At 38.5% G+C, this 23112-nt stretch overlaps 1 protein-coding gene across 1 annotated transcript; it reads left to right on the top strand.

Moving 5' to 3' along the window:
- The first annotated feature begins 1264 nt into the window (after window positions 1-1264).
- On the top strand, window positions 1265-21591 carry LOC113151749 (helicase with zinc finger domain 2). The gene is made up of 20 exons (XM_026344669.2): window positions 1265-1466; window positions 2246-3851; window positions 4086-4269; window positions 4756-4863; window positions 6174-6688; window positions 6791-7429; window positions 7632-8430; window positions 8526-8601; window positions 8769-12177; window positions 12302-12387; window positions 12576-12701; window positions 12780-12935; window positions 13050-13194; window positions 13278-13409; window positions 13919-14111; window positions 17300-17446; window positions 19699-19908; window positions 20015-20171; window positions 20598-20765; window positions 20864-21591. Exons 2-20 carry the CDS (start codon window positions 2500-2502, stop codon window positions 20974-20976), a joined length of 8715 nt encoding a protein of 2904 aa, XP_026200454.1. The 5' UTR covers window positions 1265-1466; window positions 2246-2499; the 3' UTR covers window positions 20977-21591.
- The last annotated feature ends 1521 nt before the right edge of the window (window positions 21592-23112 follow it).

The following is a 23112-nucleotide window of genomic DNA, read 5'->3' as shown; positions in this document are numbered from 1 at the left end:
CCAGCCACAAGACTGTGTCATGTTTTCCTTCACGGTGGTGAAGATGAGTGTGATGCTACCACCACCATGCTTCACAGTGGACATGGTGTGTTTGTGATGTAAAGCTTTTGGAGTAGCATTTAGTCTGATGGACAACACCAGAGACAATGATAATTATTTATATATATTGTTATACAAACTCGTCATTATAGTCAAAGTTTGTTAAAGCTAACACTCTTGTGTATTAGCATTATTCACATGCTTGTCCAATCCAAGAATACCATATTACTGAATTAAATAAAATAATATAAATTAATAAAAATAATACAATTCTATGGGTTTGAGATTAAAGCAGAGAGTTCTAAAATTTAATAAAAACACATAGTAGTACAAAAACTACAAACATGCAAAAAGAAAAAAATGGCAGCTAACAGTAAACAGAGTAAACTACTAACTAACTACTAACTAACTACTAACTAACTACTGTTAAAATCTAAACAAAAGCACAGGTTTAGGAAACATGTTTAGGTTCAAGCAAGGTTAAAGAAAAACCCACTCTGTGCATACAAGCATCGATTGGTAGGAATGAACTCTGAAATACTCTGGGTGTATATTTACAAATCAAAAGAAGTTAGTCAACAGTCAAACTAAAGGAGGAAGGAGAAAAACGGACAGATGAGGTTTCGTTTTTCCTGAAGTGAAACCACCTGTGAGTCCACAGTCTGCCATCAAACTCTAATAACCAGGTAAGTGTCGACTGATTGGCTTGATTACACAGCCTAATGGCACCTAACGTCCCTGTTGCCTTTCTGTGTGAACTTTATTCTTGCACAAATGTCACTTGATGAGAGAGAGGACAGTGGAAGATGTGCAGGGTGACAGTTTACTTTGACCCCTGTCAACCCTGCTTTTTAAGTAGACCATCTGCCACTCAGTGTGAGGAAACATCTTCAGGATGTTTATGTGCAGTTACAGGATGTTTGCAGAGTAACATTCAGCCATTTCAACCAGAACGAAGAAGCCAACATTTAGAGCCACAGGTTTTTACAGGTTCATAGCAGAGACAGTAAAAGATCAACGGTGACTGGAGGAACCCGGAAGCTTTTCATGGAGGATGCTTCAGAAACGACGGTGCACAAGGAAGCTGCTGTTAAAATGAGGAAGCTGATTGTATTTATTTTAATAAGTGCATGTGTGTTTGTGTGTGAGGTGTGTGAGGTGTGTGTGTGTGTGTGTGGGGGGGGGGGGGGGGGGCGGTATAAACAGCGCATGCTTGTCATTTTAATCGGATACTGACGCAAAATGTGGGAAACGAAACTTAAAAACAGCAGGTCTCATAAAGGCGGTGACAGTTCAGGGTGAGGTTGTGTTTTCCACCCGGAAACTTCACAGAGAGTCTGCACGATCCTGCACGATCACATCCGACTGGTTATTAGCAACTTCAGTTTATCCTAATGCAGCCTTTATGGAGAGCAGCCCATCTGACGGTAATGAACTACTATTATTATTATTATTATTATTATTATCATCATTATTATTATTATCATTGTTATTATTATAATTATTATTATTATTATTATTATCATTATTATTGCCGTTGTTGTTGTTAGTGGTAGTAGTTGTTGTTTGTAGCTTAATAGTAGTAGTAATCAATATTAGCTGAGATCAACGGGATGACACTGAACCACTGAACACGGGCGCCTGACTGTGTTTAATCAGGCGACGCTAAACAGATGCATTTTGCGGTCGCAGCTGGTTTTGCATTTAAAATGCGCAACTGCGCCACCTCCTGGAGGTCTCATGCGGGCTCTGCTGCTCATGGTGCTGATCGGCTTCAAAAAGAAAAAACAAACAGGACTTTCATTTTGGGGAGTCAAGTCAGCTGCCATGTTTGACTATAGTTCAATAGCAACAACTTTACATTAGAATGACAACATGCAGTGGGAATCATTTAATTTAGAATTTAATATAATATAATTTAATTTAACACTAATCTTCACCCTGAGATCTAATGCCAGTCCAGGCTGTACTGAGATAAGTTGAACCCTTCATAATATCTGGAGTGTACAGACGTGTGCACTGTGTGCCAGTATCTGTAAACTAACACACAGTCTCATCTGAAATATCAAACTCCTCAAACTATTATGCATATAAAACAGATTATGCAAAACATACTTGTTAAAAACTATTGTGATTGTTTTTCTGATTTGGATATATTAAGCACATTTTCTCATTGTGCTATTTTCTCTCCTTTTTTCCTTTTCAGATCAATTTAAGCACAACTGGACTTTTCTCTGTATTCAGTTTTTATCGTAGATAATTAGAAGTTAATTCAACCTAATGTTGTTGGACATTCCTCTGTGCTTTAATTCATCAGACCTGTGACTAAAGTTGTGTCTATTGATCAACTTCAGCCAGAAAACAGCAGCTGAACTGCTAAAGGTCTGAAGTCATTCTGCAGGGCCTACTATTACACATTCTTCATTCATTTGCTGACTTTAGCATTATGAACATATCACAATGTCAGATAGTGAGTCCAGACTTGCTCAACTCATGTCAACACATGACCTCAAGCTTGCATGCAACCAATGCTCTGTCAAGGAGAAAGAAATTACCTATAAATTAAGGTCAGTCCAACACGTGTGCGCCCACAATCTCCTGCTATGCAGAGCCAAAGGTGGCAGTATATGGAGACCTGTTTCTAGGCGGCCTACATTTCCAAAGCCAAGTCACTATATGGTGTGTTACCACTTTGTGGAGAACTTTGGTTGCACATATCACAAGAACCGATGCACCTTTGCCAGAAGTGATGAGGAAGCTGCAGTGTGGAACTTTGTAAAGCATCACAAATTAGACCACGTGTTTCTCTGTAATCTTATAGCTCAGTCTGAGAGAGGACCTGATCAGTCTAGCAATACTAAACCTTTAGATGGCCTCTTGGCAGCACTAGATTTGAAGGCTGTATGTGATCTGTGCTCCACAAAGGACAAGGAAATAACATACACTGTTCAGTCCGTTAGTCACAAGTGCAGAGGAAATCTACTTTTAGCCAAAGCCAAAGTATCTGATGAATGGAGGCCAATTTCTGAGCGGCCCAGCTTTGGAAACTTTGGTCGAAATGTCCTTTACCAAGTATGTGACTTCTTCGTTGAGGGCTCTGGATGTACAAAGCACGGGCAGGGGTGCACTTACGCCAAAAGCATTGAGGAGGCTGCTGTATGGAACTATATTAGAGACAGTAAAATAGATACAGATGAGTTGATCAGACTTGTATCTCAGTCTGAGGCTCTTGTGTTAACACCAGAAAGAGCAGCTGAAAACATACTCCAACAGTTTTCAGGTGAATTCATCGAGTTATGTAAAGACTGCTTTCATGAGCGCCCACAAAAATTAACAACCAAAAAGTGGAATGACACTTGTTCAGCAGATGCAGCACACACTTGGAACCCAGTCTTAGTTCATTACCTATCAGAGAATAGCAGAAAGCACATCTACAGTCAGGTACGCCCTCTTTTACAAAACTGTCAGTTCAAGTACTGCAGTCATGTCAGGCAAGGGAAACCCTGCTGGCATGGGCCAGGCCACTGCCAGTCCGCCCAGAGTGAGGTGGAGATGGCAGTGTGGAAAGCCGAGCACAGCGGTCTCTCCGTCCGGCCTCATCTCCTTCAGCTGAGTCAGCAGGGGCACACAGAGCACAGGCAGGTCACCATGTACTGCAAAGTTTGCTACCTGGCCCTGTCCTCACCAGAGAGCTTCTACAAGCACTGCTCCTCTTTAGAGCATGCCCACTTACTGTCTGAGGACACCACCACTAAGTGGAGGGGTCGACAGCCTCCACACAACCGCAGAGCTGAGTTTTGGCTGTGCGAGAGGTAAAAACAACACTGCTTCCTTATGCTTTTATGATGAGGTGAGAGAAAATTAGATGTTGAACTGCATTAAGTTAGGATTTTGTTTGCTAACTTTATAGATCTCCAAGAATAGCTCCAGAAATAGGCCAAAGAAAGTGTAAATCTTGTGAGAATGAAATTTGATGTCTTTTTCTTTTTTATTTTACTAGTCTAAAGTATCAGTTTGATTGACATAAAATTGACATTTCACCCTAGACCACAAACATGCGAGTATGGCATCAACTGCCCAAAAGCTCATTCTGTGGAAGAACTGCAGGACTGGATGATGCAAGCTTCAGAAGAGCAGGAGATCAAACACAATATTGAAACCCAGGGTCTCATGTCTTACAATGAAAGGCTCCTGGAGGAATACAAAAGGAGTAGTAATGAAGTGCACATTGTGAGTAACCTAATCATTAGTGTTATCAGTTTCTTATTCTGTGAATAGCTCCATTATTTCATACAAATCCTTTCTCCAGGTCACAGCAAACATTACAATTCCCTTAAAGAATAAACTGTGGTGCAGTCAAATATACGCACTAAGAGCACAATATGAGTATATTAACCAGGGACACTAACCTCTGGGTATTATTTAATTTGCGTTTCAAATTTGAAATTTGATAATAGCACTCTAAAGTGTTTTGTTGTTTTTGTTGTTTGTTAGTACTTTATTGCATTTAGAAAAAGAATTAGATTCTAGGGCTACATTTTCTCAGGTACAGGCATATTAAAACTAGATAACAAATAATTCACTTCTAATTTGTAAGAAAGACAGATTGTGAGTTCACCTGTATATTTAAATATTTGTAATTGAATCAGTTTATTCTTAGCTTATTCACCATTCTACATCACAGTATCTTAATTCACTGTCTCCAATGCTGAACAGATATCTGAACATGTTGATGATGTCACCATCTCATGTGATGAAGATTTAACTCTGAAATGTGAACAGATCAATGCAAAACTGAAATGGAACTTCCATGTTGAAACAGAGGTAAGATTTTTATTTTATTTTAGAATAAGATGGAGATGTTGATGCATAACTTACTGGCCAGAGGTCTGTCATTTGAAGTGTTTGTTTTATTACCCTGGGGCCTCATTTATTTATCTTTAAATAGGAGAAGCTTCTGTACAGCCTGGCAAGAGAATAGTTGGTTGCTGTCGCTACTTGCCTTAGTTGTTTGTGTGTGTAATGAAGACAGCACCTTCTCTTTCAGTGGTGTTTCTTTATTTTGACTATTTTCAACATTGTGTTATCTTGAACATTAATACTAAAGACACTTGAGTTATGTCAGAAAAAATATAGAATTATGTAATTAACAAAAAAATTATTAAATAACCCAAAATATGTTTCACATTTTCATTTCTTCAAAGTAAACCTTTTCTTTCATGTCAGCATTGCACAGGCTTGGTGTTCCGTTAAGTTGTTTTCCAACAATTTGAAGAAGTTCAAAAAATATATTGTGGGTTGTTTAGCACATTTTGTTTATTACATAGTTCCATACATATTTCATAATTTGGTTGCCATCATCAAACTATATAGAACATGGCATCTTTTGTATCAGATTATTTTTACTCATATATCTATTAATTACATTATAGACATGGGCATAGCCCATGTGAAAGTTGCACGTCTTGATAAATAATGAAGCTGCTGGTGTCCTAAGCAAAGTCTTCAGTATACAGCACTAACACTAAACACTAATTGGCCTTCGTGTTCCAATACCTTAGGAGGGGACTGTACAACAAATAACAGAGTACTTTTATTTTCCCTTTCTGCCAAAGATTGCCGTCATGTATTGTAGTTTGCATGGGTTAAACATGTGCATGTTCACATGTATGTGGACTGTTTGAAGGCAGGCAGACAGCACAAAATTGGTTTCAATGCAAACACTTAGAAAGAGCTGATTTTCTGTAAAAAAAAAAAAAAAAAAGGTTTCTATAGTACAGTAGTCCATAAGCAGGTTTAGAGGCCTGGGACAGTGTGGGAGACAGCCAGAGGACATATGTTCCAAATGACCTGAGAAAGGATGGAAGGCAAAACAAATAATACATGCACAACATGCAGCAGATGTCAGCTAGGTAACAGGTAGAATGAGAAAACACTTGGTTTGGCTGGATTTAAGCCCAATAACAAAAAGCATTGTTCGCAGCATTGTGAGCCTAACTACTACTATCATATCTCCTATTATATAATGATATCATACCCCTATAAATGTCAGTGTAGTGTTGACACACCATCATCTTCAAGTTTTAATTCATTTCCCATAATGTTAGCTTTTCATTATGGTGTGTTATGTACAGATGCGGCTTATGCATGTGGCGCTGCTAAAGCAAGAACCAGGAGCTTCATTCACCCTTGATGATAGCACTTCAGAACCTTGCATCTACTCTTCAGGGGAAAACCTTCAAAGGGATGACGTAACCTATGACATCACTGTGTCTTTTACACCCATCAACCCAGGCCTGTATGAACAGTGGTTAGTGCTAGATTTTGACATGAGACCAGTGCTCTTAAGAAAACTAAGGGTAAGGGTAGGCCAGCTTGCAATGGATGACATTGAACAACCAACTGTGAGCTACGCAGCCACCTCTCACAGTGCTGAGCGTTGGCATCGAGGGAACAGGGTTATCATACCATGTACGTACAGGACAGAACAACAAGAAGAGCTGTTAAGGGAGTACAAGCCTCCACAGATAAGCTTTTTATATAAAACCTCCCACAACAGTCAAACACCACTAAATTCTGAAAACTACAAAGACAGAATGCACCACTTCCTGTACAATGAGGAGCGTGCTGAGGACCTGGTTATTTCAAGGTAAATATGCTTACCTGTATCATTTTTGTTTTCTGATCTTTGGAATATGCATACTTTTGCAAAGGCAAGCCTAAGCTTTTTTTTTACTCTTTTTGACTTTAGACTAAATGTTTGTGGAAAAATCAAAACACTGGATACACTGAATAGCATACAGTTTGGCATGATGAAGGCTCCTCGTGGAGAACTATTCTGCTCTGTCTCAATACCTTGTAATCTCACACCAGACACCCCTGAAGGACTGGTACTAAAACGAAGCATCCAGTCTGGTCTGATAGCTCCTTTATCTGCAAGTGGTCAAAGCTCTAAAGTCTATGAAGCCACCATCCTTCAAGACAAAACAAGTGATAACAAAATGTATTTGCAACTATCCAAACAATGTTGCTCTGATCTTGCACTGAAAAACAATCAGTCATATCAAATGGAGGTCCAGTTCCAGCAGAACCGCCACAACTTCTGCACCATGCACAAGGCTGTAGACCTGCTTCCTGATACAAAGAGATTGCTGCCAGATCTTAAAAACTGTGGAGTTCCTGTGAGTAACATCCAGTATAAGAACCTGAATGCAAAGCAGCAGTCAGCAATTGACTTTATCACAGGGACTTCCTCCATAAAAAATTTTGTGGCACCACTCCTCATTTATGGACCGTTTGGAACTGGGAAAACATTCACTCTTGCTACAGCAGCCAGAGAACTTTCAAAGCAGCCTGACAACAAAGTGCTTATTTGCACCCACACCAACAGGTAATAAATACAACATATATACATACATACGGAAACTTTGAGAAACTGATGTTTTTAAAGATTAATATAGACATAAACTCCGTTTTCCAATGCTTAGGATGGACTAAGCTCTTAGCTATATGCTGCACTGTTATTTAAAAGTACACCAAGTACAACCACACCAATATGTAAATATGTCCTTGTTATTTTTGTTTTCTTTCAGTTCTGCGGATCTGTATGTCAGAGATCATTTCCACCCATTCATCGACAAACAAAACAATGAAATTATGCCAATTCGCATAAAAGCAAACAAACATGGGACTGCTTTGTTGGCCACAGATCAGATTACGTTGAAGTATTGCTTGCTTTCAGAAGATAGAAAACATTTTCTATTACCTACAAAAGCCACTCTAGACGGCCACAAAATAGTTATAACTACAACAACAATGGCTAGATATTTTCATGACCTGCAGCTCCCAGAGGGATACTTCACCCACATTCTAATTGATGAAGCCTCTCAGATGCTAGAATGTGAAGCCTTGATTGCCCTTGGTCTTGCTGGGCCAAATACCAGAGTTGTTTTAGCTGGAGATCACATGCAAATGGGGCCAAAGCTTTTCTCAGTAGATGATCACCATCGTTCAAATCACACACTCCTTAATCGCCTTTTCCACTACTATCAAGAACAAAAGTGTTATGCTGCCCAGAACAGTAGAATCATTTTCAGTGAAAACTATCGTTCAACCAAAGAAATCGTGGAGTTTGTGTCCACCTATTTCTACGTCGGTAAGAATGATGTTATCAAAGCAAGTGGAAATATTGCAGCTCCAGCAAATGATCATGCCCTTAGGTTTCATCATGTTAGAGGAGAGTGTGTCTTGGACTTTCTGTCTATGTCGTGGTATAACAAACAAGAGGCTGACGAAGTAACTAAGGCAGTAAAAGAAATTATCAATCTCTGGCCATCAAGCTGGGGGCACAAGGACCAAAGCTCCATCTGTGTCTTATCAGAGGGATCTCAGGTAAGGAAAACTAATTACATCAACCACGCAGCAAAGATTTCTTAATACATAATTATATTTTTTGAATAAACTGAAACTTTTTTCATGGTTCATAGATTTGGATAATTAGGAGTGCGCTTTCAGGAACAGGCCTGGGCAAAGTCCATGTTGAGAGTCTTGCAAATGTGCAAGGTAAATGAATGTCACTTTTAGAACACTTGCATAAACATCCCGTTATTTTAAATATAAAAATGGCAAGCTACACACTTAGCTAACATTACATTACAATTACATACATTTATTATAGCTAAATATTATTGTCATTTTACATAATAAAGGTTGTCCTCATTTATCAACAGGAAAACAGTTCAGAGCAGTCATAATAACAACTGTACAAACACGTGACAGCCTGAAAACATCTCACCGGTCTGGCCTGGAGCTGTTCAATGATGCCCGCGTCTTAAACACTGCAATGACCAGAGCTCAATCTCAGGTGGTTGTAGTTGGAGATGCTGCTGCTCTAAGTTGCTTTGGAAAGTGCTCAGGAATCTGGAAGAGCTACATAAACCACTGCATCAGCAACAACAGTGTAGCTCCCAAACATTTCACCAAAGATTTCTTTGAAAAAGATGTTATGGAAACTGCAAGGTTTCAAATGTCTGAACATGTGGATGAGAGAAGCACGCTCAGAGATGCAATTCTTCAAGAGTTGAAAGATGAGTATGAACAGCTAAAAACAGAACATAGTTTTCATGGAGACAGTTTGGAATTTGAAGACTTCGATCACCATGAGCCAAGACCTACAAATGGTATCACTGAAGTTGACCCAGAGCTTGCAGAGTTATGTAAAAAAGAACCAGAGATGTACAATCAAGGAAAGTTGTTCAGGGAGTCATATAACAGGGGTTATGTCATACCATTTAATAACCCAACCATACGCATAGGCATTAATGGACAGAGAAACCTGGGTCAAGCCTTCACTGGAGACGAAGTGGTCCTGCAAAAAGCAAAGGTAGTCAGCATCACCAAGAAAGCTGAATCTGCCCGTGTACTTGCTTGCCTGCTTGAGGATGAGGATCACAGCAAACCACAACATACAGAGGACACCTTCGTGAAACGAACAGTGACACCTATTACAAAAACAGCGCCCAAGATACGCATACTGATCAGCAAGAAAAAACGTAACTTCCTTCCAATATGGGAGCAAAGTTATGGAGTCTGGACAATCGCAGCATATGAACGTCTTGATGAAAAGCTCAGACAGAACTATGTATTTAAGGTGCAAGTGATTGGATGGAGAAAAGACTGTTTTCTTCCATTGGGGAAGGTCATAGATATTATCCCAGTCGGAACATCATTGAATGATGGTCTGAGGATCTTAAATGAAGAATTTAAAGTTGCACCCAATACATGTATTCCAGATGTGGGTTTCTCAGTGGTAGATGAAGATGGGAAACACAGACAAGACATGCGTAAGGTAATCACTTTCACGGTTGATCCAGTAGGAGCAAAGGATTTGGATGATGCCATCAGTGTCAGTGAAACTGGAAACCAATATGAACTGGGAGTCCATATTGCAGATGTGGCCAGCTTTGTGAGTCCAGGAGTTAAATTAGATGAACAAGCAAAACAACAAGGGGCTACATTTTACTGCAGTAGGGAAAACCCTCGTCATATGTTCCATAAAGACTTGAGCACTGGGTGCTTTAGTCTTCTGGAAGGACAAGATCGCAGGGTGATTTCATTAAAGTTCAAAGTAGACAAGCAAACACATAAGATCACTGAAAAGCCTACATTCCAGCTTTCACTGATCAGATCTAACAAGCAACTGTCATATGAAGAGGCAGAGGACATGATATGTGAAAGATATGGAAACAGACCTCAATTTAAGACCATAGAAGACTGTGTCGCAGTGGTTTATTGTTTTGCAAAAACGCAAAGGAAGATTAGACTTGTAGATTGGGCTTATTCTCAAACTGATGCTGACAGACTGCCTGGAAAGCGAAAAGCCCATCTAATGATTGAAGAGCTGAGCGTGTTATTCAACCATCTTGCATCGGAGACTTTGATTGATTCAGAAAAAACTTGGAACTGCACACCCCTACGCTGTCAGGACAAACCAGATCCTGAAAAGGTAGAAGTATTCAAGGAAAAATGGAAAGAATTTTCTCCACTGTCTTTTCATGTGCAGTGCAAAGTTGACCTTGATGAACAAGTTCAAAACTGTGGAAACTTCCGAATACTCACAAAAGTGTGGGATGATATCCAGTCTGCTACTAAAAAAAATGATAAAGATGCAGTGGTGGACCTGGTCGCTGCAGACGACATCCACCCTCTGCTCCAGCCAGTCATCGATCAGTTCAGAAGGTGCTGTAGTAAAGCTTACGTTATTTGTTCAAATTCCTCCCCCAAAGCAAAGGTAGGGCATTATTCTCTGAATGTCAAGTCTTACACACAAGCAACCTCACCAATACGGCGCTACATGGACCTCATCTTGCAGAGACTTCTGCACTCTGTCATATGTAACAGGCACGTCCAGTACAATCAGACAGAGATTACAACTTTGTGCAATGTTTTTGAGAACAACCTCAAGGATGCCAAGGAGTATGAACAAAAGGCTGAGCAGTTGTCTTATGCAGTGAGCATGGAAAAACAAAGTGTTTCAAAGCTAGCCTTTGTAGTTAGTGCAGATCCAGACACAGAGAGTTTTACAGTGTCGTTTCCTTTTAACAAAAACATATTTGCAGAGAGTTTATCAATTATGTACAAAGATCTACAGTTAGATGACCAACCATATAATGATGAAACAAATCACTGCATTATTCTTCGATGGAAAAGGTGGGTCTACTCAGCTGACACCATGCAAATTCACAAAGACTTGAAGATGCTGCCAGACTGTGGTCCCTGTGTTGAGCTTCCACTAAAAATATGGAAAGACATAATTACAGCAGTTCATAAAGAAAACTGGGATCATGCAAAGGCTCTCATAATGGACTCTAATCCCATGCAACTGGAGAAACAAAATATTCTTCCGGATTCATCTGAGATTCCTCATTTCAAGACTCACACATGTACCAATGAGGAGCAAAAGATAACAAAGGTACAAAAGGAGCATGAGGTTGATATAAACCTCCGACTGCAACCAGGTGATACCCTTCAGATACAAATGACATCAGAGATAAAAAGAGGGTATTACATGCCGGCTGTTCAGTTAGTGCACATTACAACAAAGTTTGAGATCTGTGTGGACCATGTCCACAGCCCTATCACATGCTTCTCCAGATCTGCAGATGATCCATCAAGGATTTTTTATAGTGACACAGAAGAGTATGTCCGGATCTGGAAACCATTGTGCGAGATGGAATCTGCTGCTAGTGCAGTGGGTGAAAGCGATAGCATAGTCATTGAGAACCTAATGGTAAACTTCATTCAAGAACAGGAAGACAGAGTATCAGGAAGCTTTGTCTTACCTCAGGCATGGATTAAAGAATGGGCCATGGAAAGTAACTTTTCAAAATGTCTACTGTGCATCCGAAAAAGAGGTCTAAAGTTGGCTTCAACTCTGGAACATTCTGCACTGGTGGACCCAAGAGAGTTCACATGGGTAGCTCATGGTATCACACGGAGTGTGATAAAAGAGAAAAACTCTCAAAACAGTAAAGTGGAATTCTGTATCAATCATCTGCCGATGAAGAACATACCTGAGTGTGTTTTTCAGAAAAACACCCGTTTCACTGTTGAAATAATCCCAAAGCTTCTGCCTGACATGTAAGTTCAAATGTGTTTCAGTTTGATCCTATGCTGCTTATAGATACTTTTCATGTCACATTTTCTTGAAATTACATTGAAAGTAAAGTTGACTGACATAACTAACATTTTCTATCTAATTCAGCCGGAAAGAAAATGCTGTGGTCAGAATTACATCTGCATGTGATCTTGTCAAGGCTATAGCACTTGGAAAACGAATTCCAAAAGAGGGTAGGTCCAATAGTCAACAGTAAACTGAAAGGTACAGAATATTTTGATCACAGGTTAATGACATTCAGATTTAAAATTGAAACACAAAACATGCATTCTACATTACTGTTTATTTTGTCTTAAAATTTAATTAAATTGTTTTTCCTTTGCTTGTGAGAATAATAATGACTTACATTTTCTCTTTGCAGTAAAAGCAAGGCCAAACATCATAAGAAAACAGCTACCAAATATACTGCCAGACCTCAACCAGAGTCAGCATCTTGCTGTGGCTAAAGCTCTAAATAATGCCTTCACACTTATTCAGGGACCACCTGGTAAGAGAAAGATCTTGTAGACCCTGATGCTTCATATTTTCTGCACAGGCTTAGACCATTATCTCATCCATTTCCTAGGAACTGGGAAGACAGTAGTTGGTGTGTACATAGTGTACTGCTTCCTTGAACTCAACTCAAAGAACCAAAGGAAGTTTGATGACCCAAATGATGAGAACAAGAAACAAGTTATTCTTTACTGCGGTCCATCCAACAAATCTGTTGATGTTGTTGCAGGCAAGTTACTTTATGTCTCTACTGAACTTTATATGCATTTCTTTTTGTTACTATAACTCATTTTATGCTATGTGTTGTGTTTTTTTTTTGTTTTTTTTTACTTTTATCACACAGAGTACCTGTTGAGGTTTGAGGACATGCTAAATCCCCTGAGAGTCTACAGCCAACAAGTGGAGATGCTTGATTACCCTTTTCCAGGCTGTACCCTTCCATTTTCCCGGAGGACACGTCTTCCAGATCGTTCCAAACCAGAACTCAAGTACAGTAGTAATAAGTATTTGATGACAAATAGTTCTTATTTTTTATTATTTATGAACACTGGCATTTTTTACATGGTTTTAGGAGTATTACTTTGCACCATCGCATGAGAATGGACAAAAATCCTTATTCAAGGGAAATAAGAGATTTTGACCAACGCATTAAGCTTGCACATGAGAACAAAGGAGAAGAGCTGACTTCTCAAGAGGAGGAACAGTAAGTTCAGAGGGACTTCACTATTTTTACAAATGAATGAAAATGCCAGGAAATGTTCATAGAGGATGTGAAGTTATGGACAAATGGAAGAGTCACTATAGCTCCATAATTGTACTTTTTGCAGTTTTGCAGACAAGATTTCCAGTATATGAGTTTTCTTTGTTCATTTGGTCATTGTTTCCATTGAAAGAGAAAGAAATGAGGTTATGATAGGATGTTCAGGAAGAGCTAGTTACAGTGTGTGCACAAGTAGTGTCTAACCTATCCCTTCTTTCTCACTGGTGAAACCAAAACTTGGAAACACTTAAGATATTTTTGCAATGCTAGATAAAATACAAGTGTGAAATGTGCAATTTGTTGTCATTTGTAAGCATTTTTTCATGTTGGTTTGCATAACAAATGCATGTCAAATTTCATATAAAATTTAAAAGAAAAACAGTAGAAAGTCATCTTAATGCAGTAGTTCAAATTTGACTGTCATTAACAACAAATTTTTTTTTTCCTCCTAGATACAAAAGCCTTCTTGGAAAAGCTCGGAAGTACGAGCTTGAACGGCATGACATCATACTGTGCACGTGCACACAGTCTTCCACCCCGAGTTTGACTATGACAGTTAGTGCACGGCAGATCCTCATTGATGAATGTGCGATGGCCACTGAACCCCAGGCCCTGATTCCTTTGGTCTGCAACAAGCCAGAAAAGGTGTGCTTTTCACGTAATGACACAAACATTACTGTCCCACCTTCTCCACAATAAGATCTCCTAATTTGGCCTCTAATAGCCCCAACAATATTCTCCACTATATAAGAAAATCTGTATAACATAACCAAAACATTGAGTTTTTTAGCATTTGCATTCCAAACTGTAGTCTCTAAAAATATGGAAAGACATTATTAAAACGATTAATAATAAAAACTGGGATCATGCCAAGGATCTCATAATAGACAATCCCATGCAACTGAAAAAAGAAAATATTCTTTGAGATTTATCTGAGATTCCTCATTCGAAGACTCACACATGTACCAATGAGGAGCAAAAGATAACAAGGGTACAAAAGCAGCATGAGGTTGATATCAACCAGATGACACCTTTCAGAAACACAAGAAGAGGGTATTACATGCCTGCTGTTCAGTACATGAAAGTTTCAGATCTGTGTGGACCATGTCTACAGCCGTATCACATGCTTCTCCAGATCTGATGATGATTCATGTAGGATTATTTATAGTGACACAGAAGAGTATGTTGTGCAGTGCAGTGGGTGAAAGTGACAGCCTAGTCATTGAGAACCTATTAGCAAGAACAGGACAACAGGGAGTATTAGGTAGCTTTGTCTAAGTTTTTTTCAGAATCAGAATCAGAAGCCTTCATTGTCACTGTACAGAATACAACGAAATTGTTGCAGCCTAGGAGTGGTGGTACTATAAGTCTAAATCTAAGTATGTACAAGTATACAATACAAAATAAAGTAATTCTTATAAAAATAGAATAAAATAGAATAGAATAGAATAAGGTGCAGTTGGTGGAGAAAAATATAATATAATATGAGTTAGTTTATAAAATAGATAAAAACTCACACAAGGAAAAGTTTAATTAGATCAAACAAAGATTTTTGAGCATTTGCATGCCCCCTGCAGATTCAAGCTTTTCATTTTTGGACACAGCTGTTCTCGAAGTGCTGGATGTCAGCTAAACAGCTATATTTTTTCATTGCTGTCTTTAAATTCCTAGAGTTTGTAGAATTGAATTTCATAGTAATTACCAAATGGTGTTAGTTCAATTCAATTCAATTCAATTCAATTTTATTTGTATAGCGCCAATTTACAACAGAAGTTATCTCAAGGCACTTTACAGTGTAAGGTTTAAGACCTTACAGAAAATATTTATACAAAAAAGTATAGAGAAAACCCAACAATCCCATTTGAGCAAGCTTTAGGCAACAGTGGAGAGGAAAAACTCCCTTTAGAGGAAGAAACCTCCAGCAGAACCAGGCTCATAGTGGGCGGCCATCTGCCTCGACCGGTTGGGGTGAGTGTAAAGAGAAGAGAGAAAAGAACAGCAGGCAATAAAGACAACAACAAGCATCAAGAACATTGGGCAGATGAACTGGATTCTGGAGATGTACAGCTCCAGGCCGAGGATACCTGCAGAAAAGTACAGAGAGAGGGAGACAGAGAGGAGGAAACACAACTAAAAGAGAGAGAAGACACAAAGTTAATGACATGCAATGGTGGCATTTGCATTGATACAGGAGAAAGGAGAGAGGAGAGGAGCTCAGTTTATCAGTAGAGGTCCCCCAGCAGAATAACCTATATCAGCATAACTAAGAGATGGTTCAGAGTCACCTGATCCATCTCTAACTATAAGCTTTATAAAAAAGGAAAGTTTTAAGTCTAGTCTTAAATGTAGAGACGGTGTCTGCCTCCCGAACCTGAACTGGGAGCTGGTTCCACAGGAGAGGGGCTTGGTAGCTAAAGGCTCTGCCTCCCATTCTACATTTGGAAACTCTAGGAACCACAAGTAAACCTGCAGTCTGAGAACGGAGAGTTCTGCTTGGAAGATAAGGAACTATGAGGTCTTTAAGATAAGATGGAGCCTGATTATTAAGGGATTTATAAGTTAGGAGAAGAATTTTAAATTCAATTCTGGATTTAACAGGGAGCCAATGGAGAGAAGCTAACGTTGGAGAAATATGATCTCTCTTGCTAATTCCAGTCAGAACTCTGGCTGCAGCATTTTGGATTAACTGGAGGCTCTTTAATGAGTTATTGGGACATCCTATTAATAATGAATTACAATAGTCCAGCCTGGAAGTAACAAATGCATGGACTAGTTTTTCAGCATCACTTTGGGACAGGATGCTCCTAATTTTAGCAATGTTTCTTAGGTGAAAAAAGGCAGTTCTAGAGATTTCTTTTATGTATGAAGTGAAGGAGATATCCTGATCAAAGATAACTCCGAGGTTTCTTACAGTATTACTTGAGGCCAGAACTAAGTCATCAATGGTGAGAATGTGTTTAGACATAGTGTCTCTGAGATTTTTAGGCCCAAACAGTATAACCTCTGTCTTGTCCGGATTTAGGAGAAGGAAATTGGAGGTCATCCAGGCCTTTATGTCTTTTAAGCATTCCTGAAGTTTGACTAATTGATTAGTTTCTCCTGGTTTCATAGATAAATATAGCTGGGTATCATCTGCATAACAATGGAAATTTATAGAGTGTTTCCTAATAATATTGCCTAAAGGGGACATATATAACGTGAAAAGAATCGGTCCAAGCACAGATCCCTGTGGAACTCCATAGCTGACTTTGCTGTGCATGGAAGACTCATCATTAACGTGTACAAACTGAAATCTATCCGATAGATACGATTTAAACCACTCTAGTGCTGTTCCTTTGATTCCAATGACATGTTCCAGTCTGTGTAATAAAATGTTGTGATCTATAGTGTCGAATGCAGCACTAAGATCTAACAAGACGAGTATAGAGAGTAGACCATTGTTGTGCAATAGAAGACTTCATAGTGACCTTTCACAGTGCTGTTTCGTACTATGATGTACTCTAAATCCTGACTGGAAATCTTATACAAGTTATGCTACGTAGGTGGTAGTAATGCTTATAACTATCTTTTTAAGGATTTTAGAGATAAAGGCCGATTGGAATGGGCTATATTCGCTTGCCCCCTAGTCACAGATAGGCTTTTTGCGTAGGGGCTTGACTACAGAAACCTTAAAAGCCTGTGGTACGTAGCCTATTTGTAAAGACAGATTGATCTGATCTAATATGGACGTGCTGATCAAAGGTAAGACATCCTTGAGGAGTCTAGTTGGGATGGGATTAGTCACTCTAATTATAAGAGATATTAATTGTAATATTTTACAATATCACTTTCAGGTTGTTTTGATTGGCGACCACAAACAGTTACGTCCCATTGTGAAGAATGAGCATGTGAGGAGGCTGGGGATGGCCAAGTCACTGTTTGAGCGCTACTTTACAATCCATGAAAAAAGATCAGTGATGCTGGACACGCAATACAGAATGGTGAGAAAACTAAACATACACCAATTGGATGTACATTTCTAGTGGTCAGTGTTTAACATTTGTTTAGAGTTAGGCCCAGCAATATCAGGATCATGGTAGAGTTTTTATGATTTTACCTATATCTACCACTACAATGAATATGAAATCAAACAAATGTGATGTGATTGAGATGTAGATTTTCAGCTTTTATTTTAAGAGGTTTTACAAAATAATGCAGTCCATTTACCTGTTACTTTAACACAAATGAAGCAGAGAAAATGTCTGAAGTCATATAAGATATTGAGTTGGCATTTGGCAGCTGTTTGACTAGAGCTACCAATATGAAGTCCTAGGAGATCTTACTCAAAACAAGATTAACCTATAAGAGACATAGCAAAGGTGTTGCTAAATGAACAGCTTGGTACATTTTCAAAAAGAATAAAAGTGCTGGTAAACTTAGTAACATTGGATTGACTGGAAGACCACATGATGATTGCAGAGTTGCAGAGATGAAGAAAAAACCCTTCACAACATCAATATCAGTTAATATAACTCTGGAAAAGGTAGGTGTTACTTTCATGGATGTAAATACATCCATGTGTGTTTACAACAGTGTGCAAACCACTGTTTAAACCACAAACCAATATTAAATTGTACAAGAATGATGGGAAGACAAAAGTATTGTCTACGGAGGGAACAGGTCATGATCCAAAGCAACCTCATCATGTGGCAGTGTTATGACATGGGCCAGTGGAACCAGGTCACTGCTGTTTATTGACAGAAGTAGCAAGATAAAGTGCATATGGCAATACTCTCTGCATACATTCAGCCAAATGCTACAATACTGATAGGATACCACTTCCCAGTTCAGATGGCTAATGACCCTAAACATACTGTGAAAGCAAATCACACTTTTTGAAAGCAAAAAATGTTATATTCTTCCCCGTCCTTAAGGCCTAGTCAATCATCTGATCTCAACCCAACAGAGCAACTTTTCAGTTAACTATAGACAAAACTGAAGTCGGAAAGCCCCACAAACAAGCAGCAACTGAATGTGGCAAAGCATCTATAGATAAAAGAAGAACACTATGAAAGAAGGTACATGAGCCATCACCATCAAAGGAGGAAGAAAAAGGAGAAGATCAAGATCAGCACCATGAAACAAGCAGTAGGCGGAGATGGAGGATAGATAGAAAGCTGATTAGGAAATGTTGTTTAAGACATGTTACAGTAAGGTTAATCAGAAGAAACACAGTTATGGTTATGTGATTTTTATTGTAATTGATTACATTACATAGAGTAATGAAATGTGATTACAGTGGATAAAAATCTGTTTAAAAAAATAAGAGATCATCTATGACAAAATTAATCTATATGTACAAGTCAGCAGCTAGAAAATGGAATGGAAAGTACCAGACTGAGTGAACAGAGAAAAAGGATAAATTAATTTAAAATAAAATTAAAATTGGGAAAATAGAGTCATGGCTGTAATTACTAAATGGTAAATGCTACAGTGGCAATATAAGTTATTCACCCCCTTGGATGTTTTATCCTTTTATTGACATTATAAATCAATCATGGTCAATAAATGTTGGAGACTTTGAGAGAAAAATACCTCATTAATGTCAAAGTGAAAACAGGTTTCTACAAAGTAATGTCAATTAAATAAAAATACATAAGGTGAAATCAGTGTTTGCATTAATATTCACCCCCTTCAGGTCAGTATTGAGTATATGCACCTTTGGCTGGAATCACAGTATGGGTCTGTGTGGATAGGTCTCAGTTAAGCTTCCACATCTGGACATTGGAATTTTATCCCGACCACCATATTTCCACCAATTTCTCTATCAGATTGTGGCCTGGGCTTTGACTTGACCGGTCCAGAACATTGAACTTGTTGTCACTAAACTATTTTTGTGTAGCTTTCATTGTATGTTTTGGGTCATTGTCTTGCTGGAAAACAAATCTTCTCCTGACCTGTAGTTTATAGTTTATAGTTTATTGACCATGATTGATTTATAATGTAAATAAAAGAATAAAACATCCAAGGCGGTACTACTTTTTATAGGCACTGTATATTTTTGTAAGACCTATTAAAATAGTCAAATCCATTGTGGTGGATCGCAAAGTCATAAAAACTCTCCAGATACTTTCAGGCTTAATGTTATGTTATTTCTGTATTATTTTTTGCGAAAGCAGGTATTCTAGCAAAACTGTACTACCAAGTCTTTTCATGTATTCATTTTTATCCACATCTATGGCTGATGTCATAGCATAAGGACATATGCGAGTTCCCATCCATTGAATATTATGAGGGTAGGCTGAAGACTGGGGTGGAGCAGCCGAGCAGCCTCCTGCGTGTTGGAAAAAAGATAATGCCAGTCGTCTTTGGGGATATCAAAGGAAAGACCGTCAGGCTGGTCGTCAGCACAGCCAAGGGCAGTGAGAATTCTAAAGCAAACCATGAAGAGAGAGATAAAGTGGTAATATATTGCACACCCTTGAAGTTCTTTTAGTCATTAATTTGTATTCTGTGACATTATTCACGTTTGCTTTCAATTTTTTCATTTGGGTTTGGTCCTTTTGCAGATTGACATTGCTGAAAAGCTTGTGAAGACTGCCAAAGTACAACAGGACAGTATTGTGATTCTGTCACCTTACAATGCCCAAGTGTCAGAAATCAAAGACGAGCTGAAGATGAAGAAAATGGATGAAATCACTGTTACCACAATCACTAAAAGTCAAGGTAACAGTGCATCTCTCTGCTACTCAAATCTTTTGCTGAAATTAAAGTAGCCACACTGCAGCAGAAACGTAACAAGTAAAACTACATATTCTAATTGTTCTGAAAGGAGGTGGGTCTAGCTACTGTACTTTCTGTCTGGCAACATTGTGTTTAATGGCCACATGTCACATTGTGAAAGTATATTCATAATCTATAAAATGGTAAATACAAATTAATGTACTGAAATTAAAAATTATTTTTCACTTTGAAATGTAATTGTGTGAGTCGTACAAACAGGAGATATTTAAGTAACTTGTGTAATTGATCACTTCACATGGACAATTTTTTCTGAATGTGCATCTCAGATGATACTGAGGCAGTACATTGGGTTTCGTGGGTGTAAAATTGATGTCTCAACATGTGACATACAGCATTTGTATCTTCTAGGAAGCGAATGGCGTTACGTCATCATATCTACAGTGTGCTCTCTGCCAAAGGAAGAGATTGAGAGTGACCCAGACAAGGGGTGGTTGTCCAAACATGTGGGCTTTGTAGGTGATCCAAACCAGATAAATGTGGGCATCACCAGGGCCAAGGAGGGACTGTGCATCATTGGTGAGATACCAAAACTCATCTTTGTTGTTCAACTTAAGGTAAGGGTCCTAATGTTTGTAGCTAAAATACATAACTCAAATGTTTCTCCTCTCCTAAAGGAGACCAAGAGTTGCTCAGTCGCAGTCCATCATGGAGAAAGCTCCTGAACTACTACAAGCAACAAAATGCAGTGACAGAAGCAAACATGATTTCAGTGGTTTGTGCCACATAGCTGACCTTAGCGTAGCTTTGTTGTACACCTGATTTCTCCAATCGGAGCCACTACACAGACACAACAGCATGACTTCCTGTAATTTATATGAATTCAACCACTTTTTTGTGTATTTTATAGCAGATTTTACTGTTGTTTTGCTTTTTTTGATATGCTCCGAATTACAAATTTTACAATACATATTTACAGTACAACCATTTTTACAGTAAATAGCAAATAGCAAAGTTTTTTTATTATGGATGGATTTTCATTATTATTTTTTATTAATATTATTATTACCATTTAAAATTGTGTATTTAAGATATATACTTTGTAGGCTTTTGTTTGTATTAACTCACTGAAGGGTTAAGAGAAAAAGTAGAGAATTATCAGTGTGTATGACATTAACTCCAGTACAGCATTTTCTCTTGACTGATTATTGATATTGATATTTTGACCTTTCATAATATGTTTTTGATATCTTGTAATACATTTTAATGTTGTTGTAGCTTTAACTGGGGAACACTTTTTGTATTGTATCAAATTTACATTTTTAAGATTTTCAACTTTAAGTGATTTTTGGTAAACATGAGTATAAATGTAGAAAACAAACATTAAAATTAAATTATTATTAAATTCATTTTATTGTAATTTTGTCTTGGTCCTTAAATTAAGATTTTTGGCAAATGTGGTATTAAAGCCAGTTGCTTTATTGTTCTCAGGTAAACACTTGTTCCTAACAGCTAACAGACATCAATGCCATTTTAGTTGCAGTAATAGCGGTACACTATAATTTATTTTTTATAGGTTATTGTATCTCTGGTGAGCTGTCTGGATATAAGCTTGCCCTGTATGGGTTCACAACCCTACACTGAATTATAAGATATAATACAGAGCACTGTTCTCTGTAGAGATGATGTAGTTCTGGCAAGGAGTACAAAGAGGAACGTGGCACCTATGGGGTTGTTAAGCATTTACACTTTGACTGTTATTAAGGTTACATCTGAATGGTTGTCCCACCCCATCATCTGTGTGAGTTTATGTCTGTGAAGATTCACAGTCATCCAGGTAAAGTTATCTGGAAAATTATTCTTTGCAACTGGACTTCCTTCTTGTTTAGTCGAATTGTTTCATTACTCATCCAAGTAGCTTCTTCAGTCTGAAGATAGCAGATTTATGCTCCATTTTATGCTTTGGTTTCACTCCACCCCTGGCCTGAGGCTTATTAGGTTAATTAATTAATAGTATGAGTAGATGTAATAGTCACACCTCTGCCAACCCCTCTAATCTCCTTAAGTGGGTTGTTAGGCGTGGTCAACCTGGTGGATGTGTGAACTGGGCTTGATTTTCCTGGGGATGCATGATAAATTGAAGACAGGTTATGTCTAAGGCCTCCACCTCTGTTGAGTGAGGGGGGGTTTATTTGCACATGCAAAGCTTCCCCCACGCCTCTCTCAAACACTTGTCTTCTCTGTGCAAAATGTATACACCAATGTCTTCAAATGAGTGTCCTTTGTCCTTTAAATGAAGGTACACAGTCAAGTCTTTGTTGTTAGAGTCACTAATTAGAGTGGAAATTGTGTGGCACAAGATGTCAAGGCTGCCTTCTTGAAGACAGAAATGTCTGCCATTGTGGTCATAGACGACAATAATATGTAAGATAATATGTTGCAATGCTATTGTAAAACAGTATGAGTTGCATATGTGCCTGAAAGGTGCTACATAAATAAACCTTACATTAAACAAATCTTTTTAAGGAAGGTGAAATATATTTTTTTATCGACATGATCTCTTATGTATACTCAGGATACACACCACACTTCAATGGGAGGCATTAGGGACGTCCCATCTACCACCTCCCTCTACTCTCCCCTCCATGCATCCAATATACTAACCGCTTGTCCTCTTAAGCAGGAGTGCTGGAGCCTATCCCAGCTGTCGCTGGGTGAGAGGCAGGGTAAACCCTGGACAAGTCACCAATCTGTCACAGGGCTGACATAGAGACAGATAGACATTCGCACATTTACACCTATGGACAATTTAGAGTCAGCAATTAACCTATGTTTAACCTAATCTTTGGACAGTGGGAAGAAGCCGGAGTACCTAGAAAAAAACCCAGAAGATACTGCACCCCATACTCACATCTTTTCTCTTCAT

The sequence above is a fragment of the Anabas testudineus genome, chromosome 5, assembly GCF_900324465.2.
Source record: "Anabas testudineus chromosome 5, fAnaTes1.2, whole genome shotgun sequence".
NCBI classification, from domain to species: Eukaryota; Metazoa; Chordata; class Actinopteri; order Anabantiformes; family Anabantidae; genus Anabas; species Anabas testudineus.
The sequence above is the reverse complement of the archived record's forward strand: the minus strand, read 5'-3'. Positions and strand labels throughout refer to the sequence as shown.